At 44.0% G+C, this 23,452-nt stretch overlaps 1 protein-coding gene across 3 annotated transcripts; it reads right to left on the reverse strand.

The window, feature by feature from the left end:
• Window positions 1–163: 163 nt before the first annotated feature.
• Window positions 164–19,800, reverse strand: LOC146962180 (homeobox-containing protein 1-like). Of its 3 annotated transcripts, none has more exons than XM_085770114.1 (10): window positions 19,583–19,767; window positions 16,578–17,264; window positions 11,910–11,995; window positions 10,533–10,643; window positions 6,015–6,168; window positions 5,666–5,748; window positions 4,244–4,339; window positions 2,846–2,940; window positions 2,047–2,130; window positions 164–512 (listed from the first exon to the last, which is right to left on the reverse strand). In XM_085770114.1, exons 2-10 carry the CDS (start codon window positions 17,258–17,260, stop codon window positions 369–371), a joined length of 1,536 nt encoding a protein of 511 aa, XP_085626240.1. In that variant the 5' UTR covers window positions 17,261–17,264; window positions 19,583–19,767; the 3' UTR covers window positions 164–368. The 3 variants fall into 3 exon arrangements, with proteins under 3 accessions (XP_085626240.1, XP_085626241.1, XP_085626239.1); XM_085770115.1 differs by having other exon boundaries at window positions 165–512; window positions 2,846–2,937; window positions 16,578–17,267; window positions 19,583–19,800; XM_085770113.1 differs by having other exon boundaries at window positions 165–512; window positions 16,578–17,267; window positions 19,583–19,800.
• Window positions 19,801–23,452: the final 3,652 nt, after the last annotated feature.

Consider the following 23,452-nt stretch of genomic DNA (forward strand, 5'->3'; position numbering starts at 1 on the left):
TTTCTTCTTCCCACGGAGCATTTTCACAGAGACCAGAGGACAGACAGTGACCCATTTCCACAAGCTGTGTCAATATATCGGGTAGGGTGGGGGGAAGGGGGGGGTCGGGGTAATTACTGTTTACATGGACTGGGAGGGAGGAAGTGGAGGAGGGAAGCCGAGAGAGAAGCAACATTTGGCGGGTGGGGTGGGGGGGCTGACTGAGGGACAGATTCAGAAGGTTTACTAAGTAGCATTATTTTAGTCTTTTTTTTTTTTAGCCCCCTTTCCCCCTCTATTCCCCATCTTTCCTACTCCTCCTTCCCTTTCTCCTGGCGACTCCGTCATGTCTCTCGGCTGCTCCCTCCCGTCCCCGGGTCCTGTGCGGTTCATTCGTCCTCCAGGGACTCCGTCTTGATGTCGTTGGGGACCCCCCCGGTTCTGGACAGAGCCAGGATGGTGTGGTTGACGGCGGCCATCTCCACGGCCAGAGAGATGGGGTCCTGGTGCTCGTTGTGTGCGGCGCTGTCGTCCTGACACAGGTGGGGGGTGGAGGGTGGGGAGGGGGGAGGGGGACAAGAGCACAGCGCTGGTTCACACTGGAGCCAGGTCCAGGACAACATGACATTGAAACTAATGAGAAGTCTGCCTCCTGCAGATGGGACCACGGTTTCACCTGCGCTGCTTTATTTCATCATGTTGACAAACTCACTGCTCAACGGCCCAATCGTAGCTTAGCGACCGTAGCCAGGCATGGACGGCCTGTGAAACCTGGGGTTTATCATCACATCGATGCAGATTTTACCAACAAGGAATCATCTTGTTGGATTCAATTTCATCCAAATGACTGACTGATGAAGCTCTTTGTTATTTTTTGTTTTCTATTCACTGCAAAAACTCAAAATCTTTCCAAGAATATTTGTCTCATAACCTCTTTCCACTTAAAATAAGACTCATAACCTAAAAATGTACTTGTTTTCAGATCATTTTCACTTGTTTCAAATAGATCTTTACTTGAAATAAGTAGGAAAATCTGCCAGTTAAAGCAAGTTTTTTGTGCTTGTAATAACTTAAGAAAGAAAAACTTGCTCCACTATCAGATTCTTCTACTTATTTCAAGTGAAAATAGGCTTGAAAGAAGTAAAAAGTGTCTAAAAACAAGCTACTTTTTATGTGATGAGTCTTATTTTAAGTATAATTGGATTTGTTTTGACTAGAAATTAGACAAATATTCTTGGTAAGATTTTGAGTTTTTGCAGTGTTGTGTTCATTACTCAACTTTGCATTATTCAAAGTGAGTCGCTGCACTCAGCTGCTTCAGGAATCGGGATGCTTTGAAACGTCTAACTGATGCATGCGTGGCCATCAAGTTTAGATTAGTGAATCTTTTACAGATGCTTCCTTTAAAACAAGGCAGCATCAACTTGTGTTTATGAGGCAGCAAAAATCAACAGTAGCTGGCTGCTAATGAGAAGCGGCTCTCGTCTCCTTCTGTCTGAAATCAAGGAGCAATAAGTCACGTTCGTCACTGTAAACTACACAGCGAGAGAGCGGAGAGCATGACGAGTATGGCAGCAGTTATCTGGGTGTGTGTACCTGTACAACACTGTAGATCAAGAGTTAATCATCATAGAACTGGATCTGCTGCAGTGAGTATTTTTATGATCGGGTTAAAATCTTTGAAAGCAAATAATTTTGGATATTTAAAAAAAAAAAAAAAACAGAGATCAGAAAATGTGCGAGCGGCGACATTGAGCATCAATCGGACTTTAAGTGATTGGATGTCTGATCACTGTACAGGCAATGTAGCTGAAGACATGCAGTACTAGTCAGTGTCATTGTGGAGAAGGGGCCTCTTTAACCTCTGCCTGATTGGACTGTGAGTTTCCTCTTTTTGTGCTGTAGTGGAGAGCAGAGCTCCCTGCAACCAGACACAAACATGCTCAGCAAATGTCAAAGGTCAAACTGCTCCTCCTTCACTTTCAGAGGGGCATCAATTCCAGTACCAATTCTTTGCTTTTTATGGATAATGCATCTTTGTGGAATGCACATCCTGGTGTGAGGTACCTGTGTTGGTGAGGTGGGCTCCAGTCGGTAAAGGCCAAATGGTCGGCTGAGAGGTCTCTTGTCAAAATAGGGCAGGTCACAGGCCTGTGGGGGATTTCAGAAAGAGACACAATTCATTCTCCTCTCATTCTGGTCCGTTGTGCCGTTTCACAGGTTATATACATCCTCAGTAGCTGTACCCTGTTTTAACTCTCCTTTCAGCAGCCTGCACCTGAAGCTCCATGTTTACCTGTACAAACGGGACTAAGGCTGGAGGGCTTAAACTGAAACACTATCTTCGTCTGTAGGTTTCCAAAATAACACAGAGCATCACTCCAGCTTAGTTTCCATTGGTTACAAAGAGGAGAGCGCAAGCTTTTGTTAATCAATGCATCTCGAGCAACGGTTGCTCATGAAAATTTAGAGTTTACGTGCTTTCTTTATTCAGGGAGAGTTGATCTGAAGGGAAATGCCTTTCAGTCTGAATGTGTAATCTGCCAGTGACACCACAAGCTGCTGGTTTCAATTAACACAATGTGAAGCAGCGAGAAGGAAACTAATCAGTAACTAATCAGTAAACTGATGTATTGTTCAGTAGGTGAGAAACACATGGAAAATTCATGATCATGTGACTAAAGAAGAGCAGAATAAAATATCAATGAATAAGTAAACAATACGACTCGGTCCAGTAGAAAATAAAGGTATGAAGCTGTAAAAAAGAAAAAGAAAAAAAAGAAGAAGCGTGACCTCTCCTCCTCTCCTCAGACCACCGTCTGCAGCATAAATCTGCTTTAATGTGGGATCTTTAATCACTTGCTACCTGCTCTGAGAAGTCGTTCCCGTCGATGTCGTCACTGTTGGAGTGTCCTCCCGGACTCTGGACGTCTATCCCATGACTCTCCAGGATTGTGGCTTCTTGGAGGAAGAGAATGAATTGTTAGATTTAAAAAGGCATCTGGACCCAGGGACGACAACAAGTGACTGTAGAGAGGCTCAACTATAGCTGTTAAAAGATTAATAACCAGTTGAGTCTGGTCTAGAATGTGAACAGGTTGAGATTAACAGTTCAAAAGGAGGTGGAAAATGAGCTAAGAGAAGTTTTTTACTGAAAGTGATGGCTCAGTGGTTGAGATAGATAAAAGTAATTAATTAACTGTTAAAATATAGAGGTAGAGTAAAAGATAAAATTATAAAAGTAAATTGATAAATGTGAGGAAGGTGGCAGGAAATCTTTACAAAAACTACCTCAAAGTGTGATAAATAAAACCTTCTTTAAAATAAATCTCGGGTTTCCAGAAGCAAAAAAAACAAACTCTTTTACATCCTTGGTTTTGGTGCAAGCAAAAAGAACTTCAACGACTGTTGGAGGGGGAGGGTATTTTGGATGAGATATCTATGGAATATTTAACCATGTGTCTGATTGAGGTTTTCTGTATGATACTAGCAGTGTAGAGGGGCCTATAGGTCACAGCTTGGAAACCATACAGTGCACTAGTGCATAACTAAATAAGGTTGTATGGATTATACAGGATAAGTGATACAGTGTTAATGATGCTGTATTGTTCAGGGACACAAGAACAGGATGTTGTTTCTGGGGGTGTAGCTGGCATATCCTTTCCTTCTGATGCTGCCTGGCCTGTTTTTTTTTTTAATCATAGTGTGAAAAAGTCAAGACATTGCAAAAGAAAAAATTCAATATAAATTCAATAAAGTTCAAAGAAACATCTGGAACACAGCCCATGGTGCAGATGAACCTGAGCTGCTCTCTGACGGAGCTGTGGGGGGAACATGGCGGGGGCCAGTGCTATAAACGGTTACAATACAAACAACCACACATTAGCATTGATTACGGTCAAATGATAGTGAGCATCATCAGTGGCCTGTGCTCTTCTCTACCGGGGCCAGCAGGAAGCTAATGGAGGCTCTACTTCACACACTCAACTGGCATCTAGGTTAATACAAGCAGCAAGAGGAATTGTTTAATTTCCCAGCAGCCACAAGGATACTTCACCAGACACCAGGTGACTGATGAACAATCATTAACCTAATTATCGTGATGGAACAAATTCACGTTGAGCCCTTCAATGCATCGGAAGAAATGTTGCAGCTATTAAATATAAAACAGTCATGTTAACTCAAAGGATGTGATTAAACGTGCAGTGAGCTGCGATCTACAGCCTCAATGGATATTTGTGGTGTCTCCACAAAGCCACATTACCAATGTTAGCCCGTCTCTTGATCTCTTTGCGGCGGTTGGCGAACCAGTTGTAAACTTTCAGGGAGGTGACCCTCTCCAGATCAGACAGCTTCTTCCCTGAAACACATCACATGAAACTCTCAGCACTCGCGCATCTTGTTTCGATTATTCTCACTTCAGTCTCCTCCGCTGACATAATGAGGGGCGAGGTCTTTTGTTCTCCCTCGAGCTGTGAATTCAGCTTTTATAAACAAAATTGCTTTATAACTGATGGTGTTTTAAGAACTGCTAGAAAGAGGAGAAAAAAAACACACATAAGGAGCAAACCATACAACAGATGTGACGCAGATGTTTGGTTTGTAAAATTCAGATCAAGCCTGAGAGACATTAGATCAGAGACTCTGCCACTTTCTCTCAGAGAGGTGTCTGTGGCTGAGTGAGTATGATGGACGTCCCAGTGTGACATGAAGAACCTCTGCACTGTTTGTTTTGGCTACGCAGCAACATTCTGGACATGTCCATCCAGCCGAGTCGTCCCCGACACAACGGGCCGTCATCGCTGGCTGCTGCTGTGTGTTTATATTCTTCGGGAGTGATACACAGACACCGGTGGATTTTTAGAATCATTAAATAACTTTTAGTAAAAAAATCTGTGTAGGGAGTTCAGCGCCACCGCCAAGAGCTGTGCAGCAGCATCAGTGATCATCAAACGGCACCCTGCCCCTGACAGATGTTTCATCATCACTGGCCACTTAGCTCATAAAAAAAAAATTCAACAACATGTCAACTTTGCTACAAGAGGAGAAAATAGTAACACGCTGGATGGAAGTTGTTTCTGCTTGTGCACAAGTGCCCGATCAATATCCATGGTAATAAAGACTGTCACCTTTTTTACAACATAGAGAACACAGACAAATAGAACTCATGAGAACATATGCTCACAACATCTATTGAAAACTATTCTTAAAGAAATAAATTAAATACATCTTTACCCTTTTTAGTAAGTTTTACATCTTTTTTTTGGCAAATTAGAGTCAAACACAAGAACAAGAAGGTGCAGAGTGAGTGTGTGATCGTAACTATGCAAACAAGTGCAGAAAGAGCAATCACACATCCAGGAGTCACATGATCACACCTGAAGCAGGGAGGGGAACAACACTCCTGTTAAGACATCCTTTATTCTCTCTTTTTGACCTCAGGTGTGAGTTATCTGATCTAATACTGAATTTACCTTTGACACATTTTCTGTTGAGCGCTGATATCCAACACACACGAAAAAGATATATAAAAAATAAAAAGCACTGTGTTCTTGACCTTGGATTCCTGCCTCACACACATACTGCAACTACCCTGATAGTTATATTCTGAAAATCTGTAGAATATGGAGGAATATTAGAAAAGAATGTTTACATTTCATTAGTCTTTACTGTGGCGCACACATACCTGGTTTCTGAATAACAGCATTGCAGGCGTTTGCAATCTCCTCCCGTTTGGCCTCATCTGGGTACTGGTTGTCGTTGAAGTAGCTATAAATAGCAGACGAGCCACACTGATTAAATTAATTTCACTACACAAGGACAATGTCAACAAACTGGAGTTGCTGCTGTTTGTTATGTGCTGTATGCAGGACAACCAAGCCTGGTGCTGTGTGACAGACGGGGGCTTGTTTCTTCACTGTCCGACCGTTTTCAAGGACAGGTTGCAATGTTTTTCCTCAACTCCACGAGGAAATAAAGAAGACGTTATGAAACTAACTCCCGTTTATCATATCCTTCCTCCTCTTTCCTCTCACCTCTCCATCACGGCCAGGCACTCTTTCCTCCAAGTGAAGCGGCTTCCCCGACGCAGCCGGAAGGTACCGGGGGCGGTGGTCAGAGGGGGCGGGGTTTGCCTCCACTCCATGTCCTCCAGAGGCAACGGAGCCGGCCGCATGTTGAGGGTGGCACCTGGGGCAGGAAGAGAAAGCAGAGTGACTGGTCGGTTGCGAGCGGAAGACAGAACATCTGTGAGGAAGAGTGGAGGCCACGGTGGAGCTCAGGAAGGTGCGGGCTGCAGGTGTGCGTTTGTGGTTTTGGAAGCAGCAGAACTGTGTCGGTACACGTCTTAAAATATATAGTGAGAGCAGCCGGAGAGCCCAACCCTCATGAAACCTATGTGAGGATGCACGTCGCCTTATGCAAATCTCACTATATTCTCTGATTATAAACTGAATAGTGCTGACAAAGACTGCACTCCCTCGTCTTGAATCATGACCACAGCAGAAAAGCAAAAGCCACACAAAAGGATTGATTCGCACTCAAACTCATAAAACTGGCAACCCGGCAACTGGATATATTATGAGGTCAGCCGGCTCGCCCGCATTGTCATAATGTAATCTGACACGCACATTGTCAACGTTTGCCTAACTGGGTCACCCTGCAACACTCCAGGTTATCGCACCGGCATGAATGGGGCATGACTTTTCCTCTGCAGCAGTGACGGAGGCGTGCATGTGTGTGTGTGTGTGTGTGTGTTGGTGCGAGTGCGTGCGTGGGCTGGGCTGAGATGGGCCGGGCTCCGTCTGGCCATAAATAGCATAGAGCAGTTTCAAGTGCTGACGGTGTTGGCAGGGCTCCACTGAGGAACATGCCGCAGAGGACAAGGCGTGGGATGTCTGCTTGCCTGGCTATAGGTTGATACAGCACATCCACGTATACGTTATGTATACACACACGCCCGCGCGCTTATACACACACACACTTATGATTCAAATCTGGCAGAAAGCCTGTAGGTGCATTGTGCCTTTAGAGCTGAAATGCGTGCTGTGTCTGAAGTGAATTTGGCTCAGCTCACCTGTAGACACTGTTTTCTCTTTAACTGTTTTAAAGGTGCAGGATCACAACATCATTGAGGTTTGAAAAGACTTGACACTTCAGTCGGGCTCAAGTCACTAAAATAAGACACTGACACTTGACCTGATTTAAAATATATATATATATCCAAGTTTGAAGTTCTGACCTGGAAAATCCTGAAACAATAAACAAAACTGTGATGCATATTCACTCATTAGGCCTTTGGACCAATGAGATTCAGTTCTGCATTAACAAACAGAAAAAGCGAACAACAACTTCTAATTTTCTAATTTGGCATGCATCATGTGATGGAACCAACATACATTGAAGCATCCCTCCATCCGTTGTCTATACACAGGGTTCCTACACATTTGAAATTTCAAAATTCCATACTTTTTCCAGACCCTAATTTCCAGACTTCTCGGTAAAAAACTTTTTTTAATTTGTGACATTTGAGTATTTAGATGTGTATCATGTGAATAAATGATGCAATTACCGGTAATTGTTTGTTGTCATTATTCTGAATTTGTATTCCATTATGTCACCAAATAATTTCCAGGAGATTGTAGCTCGGTACAACAGTGCATAGAAAACAATTAACTCAAATAACTTCAGATAAGACCAAACCCTGATAAGTATTAAGATACATTTTCCATTTTCCATACTTTTCCAGACCTGGAAATGTATAAAATCAAATTTGATACTTTTCCGTACTTGCGTAGGATCCCTGTATACAGCTTATGTGTGCAGGGCTGGGGGGGGGGGGTGTTGGCGCCAACTCCAGCTGCCAGAGGGTGAGGGGGCGGGGTACAACCTGGACAGGTCACCAGTCTATGACATATTGAGACAAACAACCGCACACACTCACATCCACACCTGTGGGCAATTTGAAGTCACAACCTACACCCCCCCCCCCCGCCACACACACACACACACACACACACACAGAGAACATGCAAACTCCACACAGAAGGGCTGCAGCCTCGGGGATTAAACTCAGAACCTTCTAACCGCTTTACCACCGTGCCATCCACAAAAGACCCAAATGGAGTTAAAGAGGCACCTTGTTGCATTTATGCACTACAAATTCAAAATGAATACTTTCTCCAATGATGCGATTTTCTGATAAAGCTAGTTGCATCGGTACACGTTGTTACACACAATAAACCCCATCCCAGCAGTAGCACCTGTAGTCATTGAATAAAAACTCTCAATTGTAAAATTCTAGGTGTGAATACTTAGTTGGGGGCGTCAGTTATGAACTAAAAGTGTCACATCACTGAGAAGCAGAGAGGATGTGGTGGCAGGGAAGCAGAGTACCTTCATACACACTATTCAGCAAATTAAGTCATGGGCTTGTTGTGAAAAAAAGAAAGAACCTTTTGGTGTTCATTTGGGTTTTAAACTTGACACAAAGTAATTTGTCATGAGCAGTCCCAGTGAAAGCTTCTTTCCACTCCCAATGTGCATGAGCCTTTGCCGAGTGCACCATCCTGCTGAGCACACTCCGTTAATCTGTCAAGACAGGCCCAACAGCTGTCTGACACTATGTGAAAAAGAGACTGATGGCATCGGATGAAGGACGCCTCCGCTCGCAGCTCTTAAATAAACAAACAGGTGGGGGAGAACATGCTATCACCTGATCACGGTGCACAGCCACACAACCACACACACGCAGGTTTTGGTCCAGTTGATCAGACAGTGACCAATAAAAACAGCTGAAATGTCATCTGGTCGCTGCAGTGTTATCTGCTGCCATCTTTACATCACAGTAGATTCCTTCTTGTCCTCCGGGTGAATTCAGCTCTGATCAAACTGCTGCCATTACAAACCTGCTCCCTTTCATCTCCAACAGCTTTCTATTTGTTTCTTAAAGGGACAGTTCAACATTTTGGCAAATTCACCTACTGCCATAATCCCTGTAGTCATAGCAGTAGGTTCATGTGTCCTTTAATTATCGGTGCATGTTGTTTCGAGATCTGTGGGGCAGAGACGTGAGCTGCTCAGCAAACACAATGGAGGTGAACGGTACAGGTCCCCTGTTCCTCTAAACTCGTTAAATACACAATCCAACAACCCCAAAACGCTCTCGTTGACAAGTTGTGATCTGCACATTCACCACGCTATGAGATAATCATGTTAAATTATGTAACATTACAATACATGAAGCAAATACAGTAATCAGAACTACCCGCGCTTTTGTAATCACTCCGGGGCGGCCTGCCCCACCAGCACAGGCCCCTACCCCCTTGAAAAACGGGAAATCTAGGAGCCAATCGCGGTCCGAGCGGACCTGTTGGTCTGATAAAACTGTTGGAGCCCTCCACCTGAAGCACCCAAGCTTCCCAAGCAACCAAACGGCGCTATTCGCCCTCTGCCATCTGATTTTTAAATATTAGAGCTCCAGGTAAACACCAGTACACACCAGGTACACACCGGACGAGGAAGCGCCGCAAATAACCGCGAATAACTGAGAAGCGCCGAGAACCACATCAGATTCACCACAGCGTGCACCTCCGCGGCCGGCTCGCACAGCGACCGTTTTGGCGTCTGGTCTATTTTGTGCCAGAGCCGCGAGCGATCGTGTCAAGCCGGGCAGGAAATAAAACACCGCGATTAACAAATACACCCTTCACATTCAAATACACCCTTCTCATCCACCCCCCCGCCCCCCAAGGCAAAACGGCTAGGGGAAACATTGATGTTACATGATTATTTCATAGCGTGGTGAATGTGCAGGTCACAACTTGTCCACCAAAGCGTTGTGGAGTTGTTGGATTGTGTATTTGATGAGTTTGATGAGTTTGATGAGACCTGTACCGTTCACCTCCATTGTGTTCACTGAGCAGCTCACGTCTCTGCCCCGCAGATCACAAAACAGCATGCACCGATAATTAAGGGACATGAACCTCCCCCTATGACAATAGGCGAATTTGCCAAAATGTTGCACTATCCCTTTAAGTCAAGATCCTTCTGCCAATATGCTTCATGGAACTGAGCCATCATATACATCACATCCCAGTGCAACACATACGCCACAAGACGCTAACTGCTTCCACTTACCTCATTCACATTGTAAAAGGAAGCTGCAGGCAACAGAGTGCCTTCCTGCCGCGCTCCCTTTCTCTGGAGCTGCTTCCCTGCTGGAATTAGTGAGGCACACTCCGCTGCTATCTTTACATCCAGGCTTCAGACTCATTAACTTCTCTTCAAGAGCTCCAACCAGAACTTTGTCAGAGTGAGCGAGTGACGAAGTCAAACTAGTTTCTTCGATGACCTTGATGATGGCATGACAACTGTTTGCCCACGCAAGATTCAGACATTCGTGATGTGTTTACTCAGTGTGTGTGGTTTCATTGCCCTCGTTTGGCATCTGCTGCAGACGTGTCTCTCCAAATTTAGCTTCCATTATTAAGCACGCACACACGCACACAGAGTCAAGAGAGCAGTCAGCGGTGGTGACGGACAGTCAGACGTACCTGGTGTGGTTTTCTCCAGCGTGTACCAGCGGTAGAAGGCCCTCTTCTTCTGCTCGCTCAGGTCGGAGCCGTGCTGCAGCAGCCAATGGGAGATCCTGCTCTGGCTGATGCCTGGAAAGCAGCCAAACATCGAATTACAACCAAGTGTTTTGCATCAACCCCCGGCACAATTTGTAGACAGCCCTTATAAGAAGTCAAGAGAGACGGAGTGGAATACTAGAGGGGGAGAAGTGTTTTCTCTCCTCCCAGATTCAACTTTATTTCTTCTCCAGCACATTTGTCTGTCACATGAACTGCAGCCACAGACACACTGCCAGGTGCTTGAACTTGTTCATACAGACTGCCTGTTAAACTCAAAATTTGTCATTAAAACAATATTACACTTACACACCCAGTCCAATTATAACAGAAAACATTTAATATAGCTTTTGTTTTGCATTGTGGTATGGCACTGTCAGTTGATATCATCCTCAATTTAATTTTTTCTGAAATAGATAAATAAGGTTACGTGACATATGGGTCTGACAGGTCCAGTATTATACAGTACAGGTAAAACTTTCCAAGTCACCAGTTTTGCCTGAATATTCACTCTGATTTCTGTGTTTTAATGTGTCATGTGCTTGTAGTTGCTGTTTTGTCTCTTTAATAAATACTCACAATTATTACTTTGTTTTCGTTTACCTACTGTATGATAAGGAGAAATCCATGATTAACAATCTCAGTCAAGTTACAGCGTACCACATTAAAACTCCAGTAACATCTACAGATCCAGCCTCAGGTTGCATCTACAATAGTCACATGTCAACTTCTGAGCTCATCATCTGTGATGTTAAATGTCAGAAACCTCGCTCAGAGAAATAAAGAGCGTGGCGTAGATCATAGATCGATAGATGGATTTTAAATGGGAGTGTCTCTCCTTATTGGCAAACAGCAGAAAAGGCTACAGCAGGGTATCTGCTTCACTCTTAGTTTATCTAACCTCAGTAACATTGAACACTGCAACAATAGAAATAAACTGCCTTGCATTTCCATCCCCCTTCTGTTTTTCCACTTCAGCTAGTTTTGTAGGCAGGTCATTTTAAGCCAAGACTCAGTTTGTAAAAGTTTACAGGCTGTACTGTTATCCCACTTTGCAAACAATGACGCAGTTTTGAAAAGAACAAGGAAAAAGTAAGATGATTTGACAGATAACATGATGCAAATGCTTTTTAACTGCTGCGTAATTGCATAAATGATAATGTGACTCATAACATTGTAAAAAAAAAAAAAAAATTAAGAAGTAAAGGTGAAGTGAGGAAAGAAGGACATTTGTGTGTGACAGTTAGCAACAGAAAACACTTTGTTGTGTTATCGTGTATGTGTGTGTCTGTTACTGACCGGTGACTTGTGCCACAACTGCCTGAGAGATCCTCCTGTTCCCCAGGAACGCTTTGATCTCCTCTTTCACCATACTGCTGTCCCTCCTGCAAACACACACACACACAGCATACATGACAACACGGTAACACACTTTAATGCACCGTCAGCAGCTAAATCTGGACGAGCCATGTTTTATTTCACAGGGACAAACATGACAAAGACCCACTGGATTTGTCAGACATTCTGCAACGTGCGTTGAGACTTCACTGACAGACGGACATCAGAAAGATAAAATTCACAGATGCCGACGCTGGCCAGAGTTCGAGCTTTTATTTTTTCCACATGATCAATCCTGCTGCACGTTATCGTCCTTTACCCTGCATTCACACCAGATTCTGATGTTGTGCTTTTACTGTTGATGCTTTTTTCTTTTTTTTTTGAAGCTACAGTGACTGGAGCTTGTGCTTCATGCCAGATTATCAAATGTGTTTTTTTCTTTTTTTATTGTTCCTATTTATGGGAAAAACTATTAAACCAGCGCTCCATTTTAAATCGGAGCTGCATTTTGACGTCTTTATCTGTGTATTGTTTTTCATTTTTTCGGCTCCCACGCACATCAGCGTTGCACTTCAGAGAAAAACAAAAGGGTGAAAAGACTCTATGAATTAAAATTAATTGAACCACAATCAAGTCATCTGCATTTTTTAAATGTATTTGGTGGATGTGTTTCCACTGTCTCAGCCCTCGGTGGGAGAGCAGAAAAGAAAAGAAAACATGCAGAGACTTGCAGGAGCGGGAGGGTGGTGAGGGAACATGTGCAGTCACACTGTGTACCCACCCTGCTTTCTGGCTTCCAGCCCAATCCCCTCCCCTATACATACACATACATACGCGCTCACGCACCAACAAGCTTATAGCTGTCTTGCTTTAATTCCTCATGCTGGTACAGATTGTGAACACCTGTCTTATGCCGACTTATCCATACCACCATAACAGTGTGCACTTTTTTCCTCTAAAACACAAGAAGGCATTTCCAGCCGCTGCCTACGCCGCCCCAACTTTAACAGCACCGCTGCTCAAACCATACAATGGCAGCATCCTTTTGAACCAGCCCAGTATTCCAGACTCGCTCAGTCAAAATGGAGAAGGCATCAAAGTCCTGAGCACTCTTGTGAAGCACATTTTCTGAGATGAAAATGCGTCACGACTCTTGACATCCAGCATCAATATCCTCCACACCAGCCTCTTGCGGCGCAGCTAAAATTAGAGCTCAAAAAACGCTGCTTGTATCGACACCAGTGAATCAATGTAGCACAAGCTGCTGTACAAGACTGGAGGAGTGGAAGAGCGGAGGAGGGGAGAAGGAGGGAGGGTGTCGGGGTGGGGTGGCGGGGTGGATGCCAACTCAAAAGGCCCGAACCCCCGCGGGGACTGAAATGTGCACTTAAAAGTGAGAAAAATCAGAAGGGCACCGTGGAATTGTTGACAAGCTGAAACCTCGTGTCACGCCCCCGCAGCCCTGCTGAGCAAGACGCTGGAGAGTCCTACAGGCCCGGGGAGGGAGAGGAAGAAGAGGGCTTTTGAACGCTACTTAACTTCTCGGGGGCTGTCTAAAGAGGACATGTAATTTAATGCAGAGGCAGCGTGAATGAGCAATGGGACAGCCAGTTGCAATGCTGAGGATAGAGCCCCGACTCTAAATGCCTATTCTCGCTCCGACTGGGCAGCTGGAAGGCAGTGGGGGCCCACAGCAGTGAGGAGGCAAGGTGGGGGGGGTGTGCTCTGATGTGTTAAGTGCTGAGAAGAGGAGAGGAGGTGGCTAACATGTGGCCTGTGATAGATTATGAACAGTGAAGCTGTCGGGTGTAATGGGCCTGAGCAACTTGTAGTCTGTAGTTTTCCTCTTCCTCTCGCGTTGCGGTTGTATATCACAAGCAACTCAATTGTATTTTTCATGCTGCATTCACGTGAAATTGGGCAGAGGGCAGACAGCCTCTGCACGTAACGGCATAAACAAGCCTCTATGTAAACAAGTGGTCCATCAGTACGAGGCAAAACAATACACGTGACAATATGTTGTCATGGCGATGTAGTATTGTTTACCTGACCCACGTTTTACCGGCTTTCTCTCCACTTCTGTGACTAAAATGACATCTGGTTTGTTACCGACGGCCGTCTGCCCGACTGCAGGTGAATGCAGCATCAGTGTAACGCTCCATTCCTCCTCACTGCGTTACCGCGGTGACTTTTCACAGACGCCACCTCGACCTGAGTTTCCGTGGTTTCCTACCGTCACGCTGCCACTGAACGTAAAAACATGGCGACACCACATGGCAGCCAGCACCGAGCTTACCCGCTCCATGTAGATATGAATGATATGAACGGCAAATTCAGAGCTTACCAGAACACTTCAGTTTATTAATGGGGGGGGATTACTGATGAATGAAAAACATACTTTTGAACCAAATAATCGATTTTCGTAAATAGATAACGGGAGAAGTTACACAATGTCCCTTTAAATGTCATTGGACGTCGCTTTGTGTGATTTCATGTGATGTTTCCAGAGGTGCACAGTCAAAAAGCCCCCCCCCCCCCCCCCTCCTTTTTAAAAATGTCATCCTGAAGCCATAAGGCTTTTACAAACCCAATACTTCCCCTTTTTTTATTTTATGCAATAACGTCTTTGTTAACAACAACTCTCAACAAGAGCATCTTTATGGCTGTCTGTTATTTTTGATACTCCCCTTACAGGATGTACATCTTTATGTGGTACACACTGTTCGAGACAAATGTACTAATCACATCCGTCATGTGGTCCTGCTGCAGCCAGCTCTCTGCCAAAGGAACACTCGACCTTTTGTTTCTTCTCTCTATTTATTCGACTGTGCATCTTCGCTTGTCATTCATCTCGCTTATTGTCTGCGCTATTCAAAAAGAAAATGAACAACAAATGCGATCATTGTTAATAAACTCACAAGCCAGCCGCGGCACCGGCTCCATCCAGCCTCTGGATCTAGCGAGGCTAAAAAGATTTGCTGATTAATCGATTAGTCAATCAACGGGAAATTAATCGGCAACTCTTCAGTTAGTTGCGCATGAGTCTCAGTCGCAGCCGTTTCAGCCCTGAGGATCTGCTGCTTTGTTTGCCCTAAGTGTTAGTGGCTGTGTATAATATCTGACAAGAGAAGGTGTGAACATCACCTTTCACCGTTTACTGAGATTACACAGACCAAACAATTCGATGCAAATATAGATAATGACAACAAGGCGCACCAGTGGAGTCAAAGCGCTGTGCTTCCAACAGGGTGGACTCTCACAGACATCAGGAACCTCTCTACAGCCCCATCTCTTCAAAGATTTCAGTGCACATCGGGTCTACGTGAGGCCCAGAGTAACAGTGACTGATTCCATTTCCACTTGGGTTTGTTCACGACTACATCAACTAATCTGTTCAACTCCCAAACCAAAGGATAATCATAGATGTACCTAACACTGCCAGGTAACGTAGGACAAACAAATCTGTAGCTACACTTTAACAAAGCAGACAGACACATTAAAAATAACCTCCATCCTCGAAGTGGCTCTCCCAGCCTCCAGTCGCACATGTTAACGCTGGTGTGGAATGCATCAGTGATCGGTTTGGTTCATTTCATTATATAACAGAGCGTAACTACAGAGTGGATTGAAAAGCTTTTTTAACACAACTGAAACTTTCTCAGTTATGACAGTGAACGCAACAGGAAGTCAGACTGCGATGGCAAAACCATTTCTTTTAAAAGGTCAAATCCTGCTGAATATTAACTGAACACTTTACACAACATTAGCAAGCAAACCAACAGACAAGCTGCGGCGGTAAGAGCTTCAATTCACTCTTATTTAATATTCAACCTTTTCATTCAAATGTCCAAAACAGCTCTGTGGTGGGAAATGTTTTGAAACTGTTAGTTTCAAAATCAAGTACGAATTTTAAACTTCCAAGTCGACGAGAAAGTTTAATCTTAACAGAAATGTCACGACAGGTGGGAAAAAAACTCCCTCTGCCCCAAGTTCTTGTTGTATGACCAAAGGCTCTAGAACTAAATGTACTTTGTGGAGAGAGATTGTTTTCTAAACATCCGTTTCCAAGGTCAAGGATGAACTTTGAATCTGGTCTTTAAATATTTGTGCGTTCTACCAGCAGCTGCACACAATGGAGCTTCAGTGGAGTTTCCAGTTGGCACTATTTAATTAAGCCGGACATAAAGTGGGCTTTCTTGTCCCCTTCTTGTGGACATTACTGCCAATAAAGATGAATCCCTGACTGCGACCGAGTGGTCGCTGCAGCGCTTGAGCTGTTCAAAATAAAAATCCATCTTTCAGAAAAAGATGGATTGCGGTATTCAAGGTTGCTTTTAGAAGCGGCCTCAATGCCGCTTTATTGCGCTCTTTACTCACACAAGAAAGACGATTTTGTGAGAGGCTCATGAGCAGTGTGGATGTCATGACCAGTCCTTCATTCATTCGTTCTTTCACCCACTGTTCATTTCACACACCAAGAACAGTTTACAAATAAAACATATTTGAGTTATGAAACTATGAGACAACCACAATCTCAGACGACATGCGGCCACGCTTATATGTTGTCCAAGTCTATGACCTCAAGTTGGACAAACGTCCAAGAGCTCACGTTCTGCTGACACTACTGACCTCATCAGTTCCTCCACCTTGTCGTCAATGTCCAGGTCTTCTTCTGTGGCTTCGAACCCGAAAGCCCGCGCTGCAGCCGCGCTGTTGACTGGATAGCGTGGAGGAGACAGCTTCCCGTTGGGCGTAGCAGCTAAGCTATCCCGCCCGTTCTGTGACAGCGCCACCAAGGAGACCGGCGATGGCAGGATGGCAGAGGGCGGCGGCGGGCCCGGAGGCGGGGAGGTGTCATAGCTGTTGCTAGGAGACGGTGAGAGCCCCCCGCCGGTGCCGAATTGCGTCTGTGTAGCGGTGGAGACTTTGGAGGTTGTGGAAGAGGCGGCGGCCGCCGAGTGGTCGCCGGTGCTTCCCTCGCCGCTGGTGATGGCGCCGTTGTTGCCGTTGCATGACACAGAAGTAGAGGTGGTGGTTGCCGAGGCAGTGTTGTTATTGTTGAATGATGTGGTGGTTGTATTAGAGGCAGAGTTGTTGGTGCAGCTGTTGGCCCCGCCTACTCCGTAGGAGGACGAGGAGGAGGAGGAAGAAGAGGTGCGGCGGCCGAACTTGTCGCCGTGCTCCCGGTCCAGCCGGTCCAGAGTCTCAAGCGCGTGCAGGATCTCCTGCTTTGTCATGCCGGAGCGACGCAGCCGCTGCAGCAGATCTATCTGCTCAATAGTGAAGCGCGGCTCCTCACTGAACTCAGACATCCTGCTGCTGGATGAGAGACAAGACAGACAGGTTATGAGACAGAGGAGGAATAAGAGGAGGGAAAAGGAAACAGGAAATGCAGGGGGGGAAGTTAAGGAAAGGAAGTGGATGTTCAAGATCTGGAGGGGAAAACAGGAAAAGAAAGAAATGAAGAAAAGGAGGAGCAAGGAGGGAAAGTCAGGCAGAAATGAGACAGATGAAGGGAGGCAAGGAGGAAATGAGAGGATTAAGTGGGAAAGAGAGAAAAGGAACACAGTTGCAGATGGGAGAGAAAATGAGAATGATGGGAGAGGAGAGGAGAGGGGGAGGCAGAGAGAGGTTGGCGGAGGAGAGTTTGAGGGGGGAAAGTAGAAAGAGACGGGCGGGAAAGGAGAAAAACTGCAAGAAGAAAATAAAAAGGCAGCAGATAAGAAAAGGAAGACAAGAGCGAGAGATAGAAGTGTGAAAGAAAAAGGGAGGGAGGGGCAGGGCATAAAAATCTGCTATTTTTGGGAACCGGCAGGCAACACACGCAGAGTGCCAGAGTCACCTTGACAGCTGATGCTATCTTAACATTCTGACTGCTGTTCTTTAAGAGCTACAATATATCCCCGGCTCTGTACGCCACCCACGCTGTATGTTTTTCATAAGCAATTTGCCGTGCTCAAAATCAATGCAACTGGAATCAGACTGCGGCAGATTTTCCATCTTCTGTGGCTGCCTGACCCATGCTGATATGAGAAATGGTTTAAAAGGGGTCACCAGCATTCTTCTACATCTGTGTTAGTCTAAACTGTGCAGAGGACAGGGAGGGAGGAAGAAAAAAAACTAAATGACTTGAAAGCGCACACAGTGTTTTAAGGTTATCATAAAGGAAAGTAATATGGCTGCGGTGAATATAAGCCTTTAGAGGTCTGGAACAGCAGGCTTTAAAAAAAAAAGAAGAAGAACAATTGCCAGCATTTAAGTTACAGGGAAAGTCACAGAGGGTCAGCAGTGAAATCAATTACCTCTATACAACAAGATGGCTTAGCAACAGCGGTGAACATTAACTAGTCTCCAAAGTTGTCATTAAGAATTCAGAAGGAAGAGGACTAACACTGTAACTCATTATCAGGCACAGTTACACTGCAAAATCTGTCACATGCCAGAGAGATGAGCCACGCACAACTACAACCGTCAGACTGATTGCATGAGCAAAAATATCACACACATACACAAATGCACTAAGCACTTGGATTGCCTGCTATTTTTTGCAGGCACGTTGTGCGTTACTAACAAAAGGGATGGGTACAAAAATCATTTACTTTCCTGTCTAAGTATTAACCAAGTTAACTATTCACTTTGACTGGAGCTGGTTGAACTGGTTGAGACGCTAAGCAGAGGTAAGCCCCTGCAGAGGAGCAGAAATCCATGCAATTATAAATGTATGCCCTAGACTGGTACACTGTAGGTCAAATAAGACAGGTTGGACAGGTGTGTAACCAGGAGAGACAGAGAGAGAGAAGTTTATGGCTGATCCTTTCTCTATCTAATAATAAGACAGGAGCAGCTGAAATAGGGGAGATGGAAAAGCAAACTTCCTTTTCCTCCTCCTTCCACATCCTCAGCAGGTTTAATAATAACTTCACGAAGAGTCCAACCAAGTTTCACAGCGTAAATAAATCACAGTTTCAACGTCGGTGCGTTCATCATGCAATCAAAAATCAGCAACGAGCTTTCCTTACCACAATTAGGAAGAGCAGCGTGCATGCATGCATCACATATCCCCACTGCAAAGTCCCGTCTCTACATTGTCCCAGTCTTTAAAATTTGACCGTTGTCCCACCGGGTAACTCTTCTCCCTCCATGTGTTTTTGTTTTGCTGACTATGGGGGGGCCTGCAGTGAGTGGCTGGTCTGGTGTCAGTGCTGCAGGCGAGCGAGCCGCCGCCGGTGATGCCAGCTTTCACGCCCTTTGCCCAAAAGCTAACGTTAGCAAATGTTTCTGTGGCGGACGGACCAGGCTGAGCTGCGTTCACGGTTGTTAAAAAAAAGAAAGAAAGAAAGAAAACGAGTCAGTTTCCAACCCTCTCACCCTCCACAACCCGTTTCAATCTTTTTTTTTCTTTCTCCACCGCTGTCTCTCACTTTATCCTGACAACAGTCCGCTGGCATCACACACACAGGGGGACACGGCTAACAACTTCACACAGGCTATTCTGGTGGCGGAGTGATTAGCATAACATGCTAGCCATGCCAGGGCTGATACTAGCTGACGTTAGCCGCTGTCGCTGGCTAGCGAGCGTTTGATATTAATAACATCACTTTCAGTGTTGTAGAAGAGCTAAGTACATGACTTACCTCGGTTCAAATCGTCCGCTTAACCATTTAACTTTGCAACTTCAGCAAAGACCCGCCGTGTCTTTTCACTGCAGCCGAATAATAGAGCAATTTGGTATCGGTGCCCTGTCCGACCCTTTTCCAAGGATTTCTAATCAGAGGCGAATTATTTGCCTCTCTGCTTTGTCTGTCTGACAACAGCCATATTGACAACTAACACCTTCGAGTAGCTCTGAGGGAACTGTAGTTTTACTCCTACAAAGGCCTCTAACCACGCGGCGGCGTCCTTTACGCTAAAAACTACAAATCCCTGTAACGGGAGCGAGGGGGGAGCTGATGGCTCACTGATCTACAGTTGTCACAAAAGGCGATGCAGTTTTTAATGTGGCCACAGCGGCTGGCTGCTCCTCTTAACCCTGCTGCTGCTGCTGCTGCTGCTGCTGCTGGACACTGGTGTCTGGCACCGAGGTCACTCACTTACTGAGTAACACATAGCCTAAGTTGTGTGAAAAACTGCACTAATATGCTCAGGAATATCCCAACAATTGAATGCACTTTGGAAATAAAGTTGCTGATCAATTTTAAAACAAGATAATTAAATAAGATGATTTTTTTATTTGAATCAATCATCTTATTCAAAACACTACGGTTTGGTTTATTAAGATCCTCATTAGTTTTTGCGAGGCAGCAGCTATTCTTCCTGGGTCTTTTCATTTTCATAAGTGTGATCACACTAGCTATTATTAACTGTATAACCCATGCATGATGTGTGTTTTGATTATTAATTTAAGAAACAAACAAAAAATAAATATTAAAATTAGATATTAATAAAAGTGGAGTAGGCAACGGACTGAGCGATCTCCACAGGGAGCCAGGCCCACAGCTTTCAGAGATTAATAATCTGGGGGAAAAAAAGAAGAAGTAAGAAATAGCATTGTATCCCTGCAACCTTGCAAACATTTATATGGGCTAGGTATTCAACACATTTTCAGTTCTTTAATGCTTCAGATGTGCTGGGCCAAGATGTTTACTCAGCTGCTTTAGGAGGAGGAAAGTCAGCAGTAAAGGAGAAATTAAAAGAGGCTTAATTCTTGAGAGGAAATGGATCCAGGTGCATGCACATCAATTAGACATTTCAACTGAAAACCACAGCCCATTTAAGTTAACCATTAATATTTTTTGCTGTGCTGTTTCTGCTTCATTTCAGCCTGCACCTGCTTTTGCCCCTGCAGAGTTCTTGCAGTTATTATCATTCTCTGTACACACTCCAGAGGAACTAGTTTGGTGACGCTATGTTGTTGCCTACTTTGATGCAAATCTACACTGTTTTTTTTTAATCCTTAAACCCACTGTTATGAGTTTTCATTAAGTAGGTGATGATATTTGCCTACAAATGAGCACATTATGATCCAAAGTTTTTGTCAGGTAAAACCTGATAGGCGATCATCACTCATCACTGCACTTTCATCCATAGGGCATGCTGGGAAAATCAGAGCAAGGCTAAAGTGAGTGACAAGTGCTCTGCTCTCCTGAGTCAGCCCTAATCTGCCACAGTGGAGGTGTTAAGTAGTCAGATGCATTTTAAAACATTTGTATTGCACAGTAGAATATGATTAACGTTAATGGTGTTAAAGCAGGAGCCTGTGACCTAACAGATGCATAATAGACTCACAGTGCTCATATAAAGTGCTTGTGATGCCATTTTTAGTCTCTTATATGAGATACACTATAGCACCACAGATTTTGTAAATGAGGTGTGAATGCTGCTATGCAGAATCTGTGGGATTTACTGTGCAGCCTAGAAGTCATACTGCCCCCATGTGACAACTATTGTTCAGAACTCATCCGAGGAGAAAGGATTAATCGGTTTGTACTTTACAGTGTGAGTGGTGTTGACTGTCTGTTTGGAGTGATCCGATGAATGCATATTACAGTTATACGTTATCTTTCATGGTTTTCAACAGTTCAGTTCAGCTAAATCATTGTAGCTACGGGGCAGAAACAAGCCAAGACTCTGTAATTGCAGTAAAATGATATTCACGTGGAGCTTTCATGTTCCTAATGTACTTCATCTGGATTCTTTACTGAAATCGCAGCAGTGAGCCAAATTGAATTCTATCCATAAATGATCCCCCCCATCAACTCAAAATAAAAATTCCTTTGAATTTGTTTTTTCTTAAAGCTCATGATAACCAGCCACACTTTCAGGCTTTATTTGGGAAAAACTCACAGTTGTAAATAGGTAAAATAAATATTCTACGATGTTTCTTTGACAGACCATCATAATACCTCTCATCCCTTTGCCCACTCACCGAGTAATGCAATTTACATCCCATCCACCCCTTTCTGTTATTTCCCTGATGATTTGTGAGTCTGCATGTGAGGAAAGAAAAATAGAGTAATTTCTTTTTTGTCTGAAGAAAGAAATATCACACTTATAAATGTCAAGGTCTCGCTCTTAGCACTGGGTGCTTTAAAATGAAATTAGATTGCTACCAACATGATGAGAACGTGGAGTGAAAGCAGTGGTAAATGTCAGATACAAACATCACATTTACAGGAGCATTGCAGGCACAAGATTTCTTTTTCATTCTTAATTTTATATCAATACTGTTTGTCAAGATAAACACATTTGCAATGAGGAAAAAGTGCCACAATCCACCATGCAAAGATTCTTGCTGTTGTGTGTTGTGTTAAAGTGGCTTTTGACCTTGGGCTGGTAGAGTAAAGCTCTGATTTCTCCCAGGAATACAGAGCTTTTCTCTGTGTTGGGGAAACTGCAAGATTACTGAATATGTTTTAATGCAGCACCATGAAGATGTCTCTGTGGACGACTGTTAATGCATTTTATCATAAACATTACTGTCCACAGGCTGACACAAGGCAGATGTAGGATGCAGAAGACATACACACACTTACACACACACAAATTCACAAGACATAATCATTGTGATGGTAAAACAAAGCCATGATGTGCTCACAACAGGCACTTTCACTTTTCAAACACAGGTAATTGCATTAATCATAACGATTGTCAGCGACAAGTAATACCTAGCAACACATCCATGATGATGTGATGCCATATTCATCTCCATTATATCAGTTCAGTAGAAACAATGTGTCCATAATAATGATACCAGTATGTATTGTGCTGTAATAATTCATAGGCTACAGCTGCTGGAACAAGACTGGACAGACTGTAAATGGGACAGATTTTTATGCCCTACGCCTAATGTACTGTCATCTAATGTACTTTTGAACAGCAGAGGGAACTATAACCATTTTAAAGGCTTGTAATTTCTCAGAGCCCTTTTAGTTTTGCCAAATCCCCCCCTCTTTTAGTTATTAGCTTGGCTTCTCTTGCCCTATCTTCTGCTCATTTACTGTGAGTTGCAAAATGCTTTTGTCAAGTGCTAAACGCCTGAATAGCAAAATGAAAGGTTATTTCTGCAACTTTTTTTTTTTTTTTTTTGCCAAACGCATGTTCAGTTCATTATAATGTGGCATCATATAGGCTATGCTATAGCCTATATACTTTTTTGCAAAGGCATGTTCAGTTTATTATATGGCATCATTTTTTTTTTTTTTTTTTGCAAGTGCATGTTCAGTTTATTGTAATGTGGCATCAAATATGTTTTTTAACGACCTTTATGATATATTATTAATGTTAGGCTATACACTGAGTTATATTTTCACATTCTACCCACTTTTTTTCACATTTATCCAGGGCCCTCCATGAAAAAACATGGCAATTATTCGATAAAAACGACTAGTCCTATATTAACAAAAATACTTGATCACTTTACAGACTGTCAGAGGCTGGAGTGCGCTGTCCCCTCCTAGTGTCCCTCGAAGTTCCCTACACTTTTTTTCGAGTGCAAACAGGAACTC

This window comes from Trachurus japonicus, chromosome 24 (genome assembly GCF_045865225.1).
Source record: "Trachurus japonicus isolate A0001 chromosome 24, Traja_1.0".
Lineage (NCBI taxonomy): Eukaryota > Metazoa > Chordata > Actinopteri > Carangiformes > Carangidae > Trachurus > Trachurus japonicus.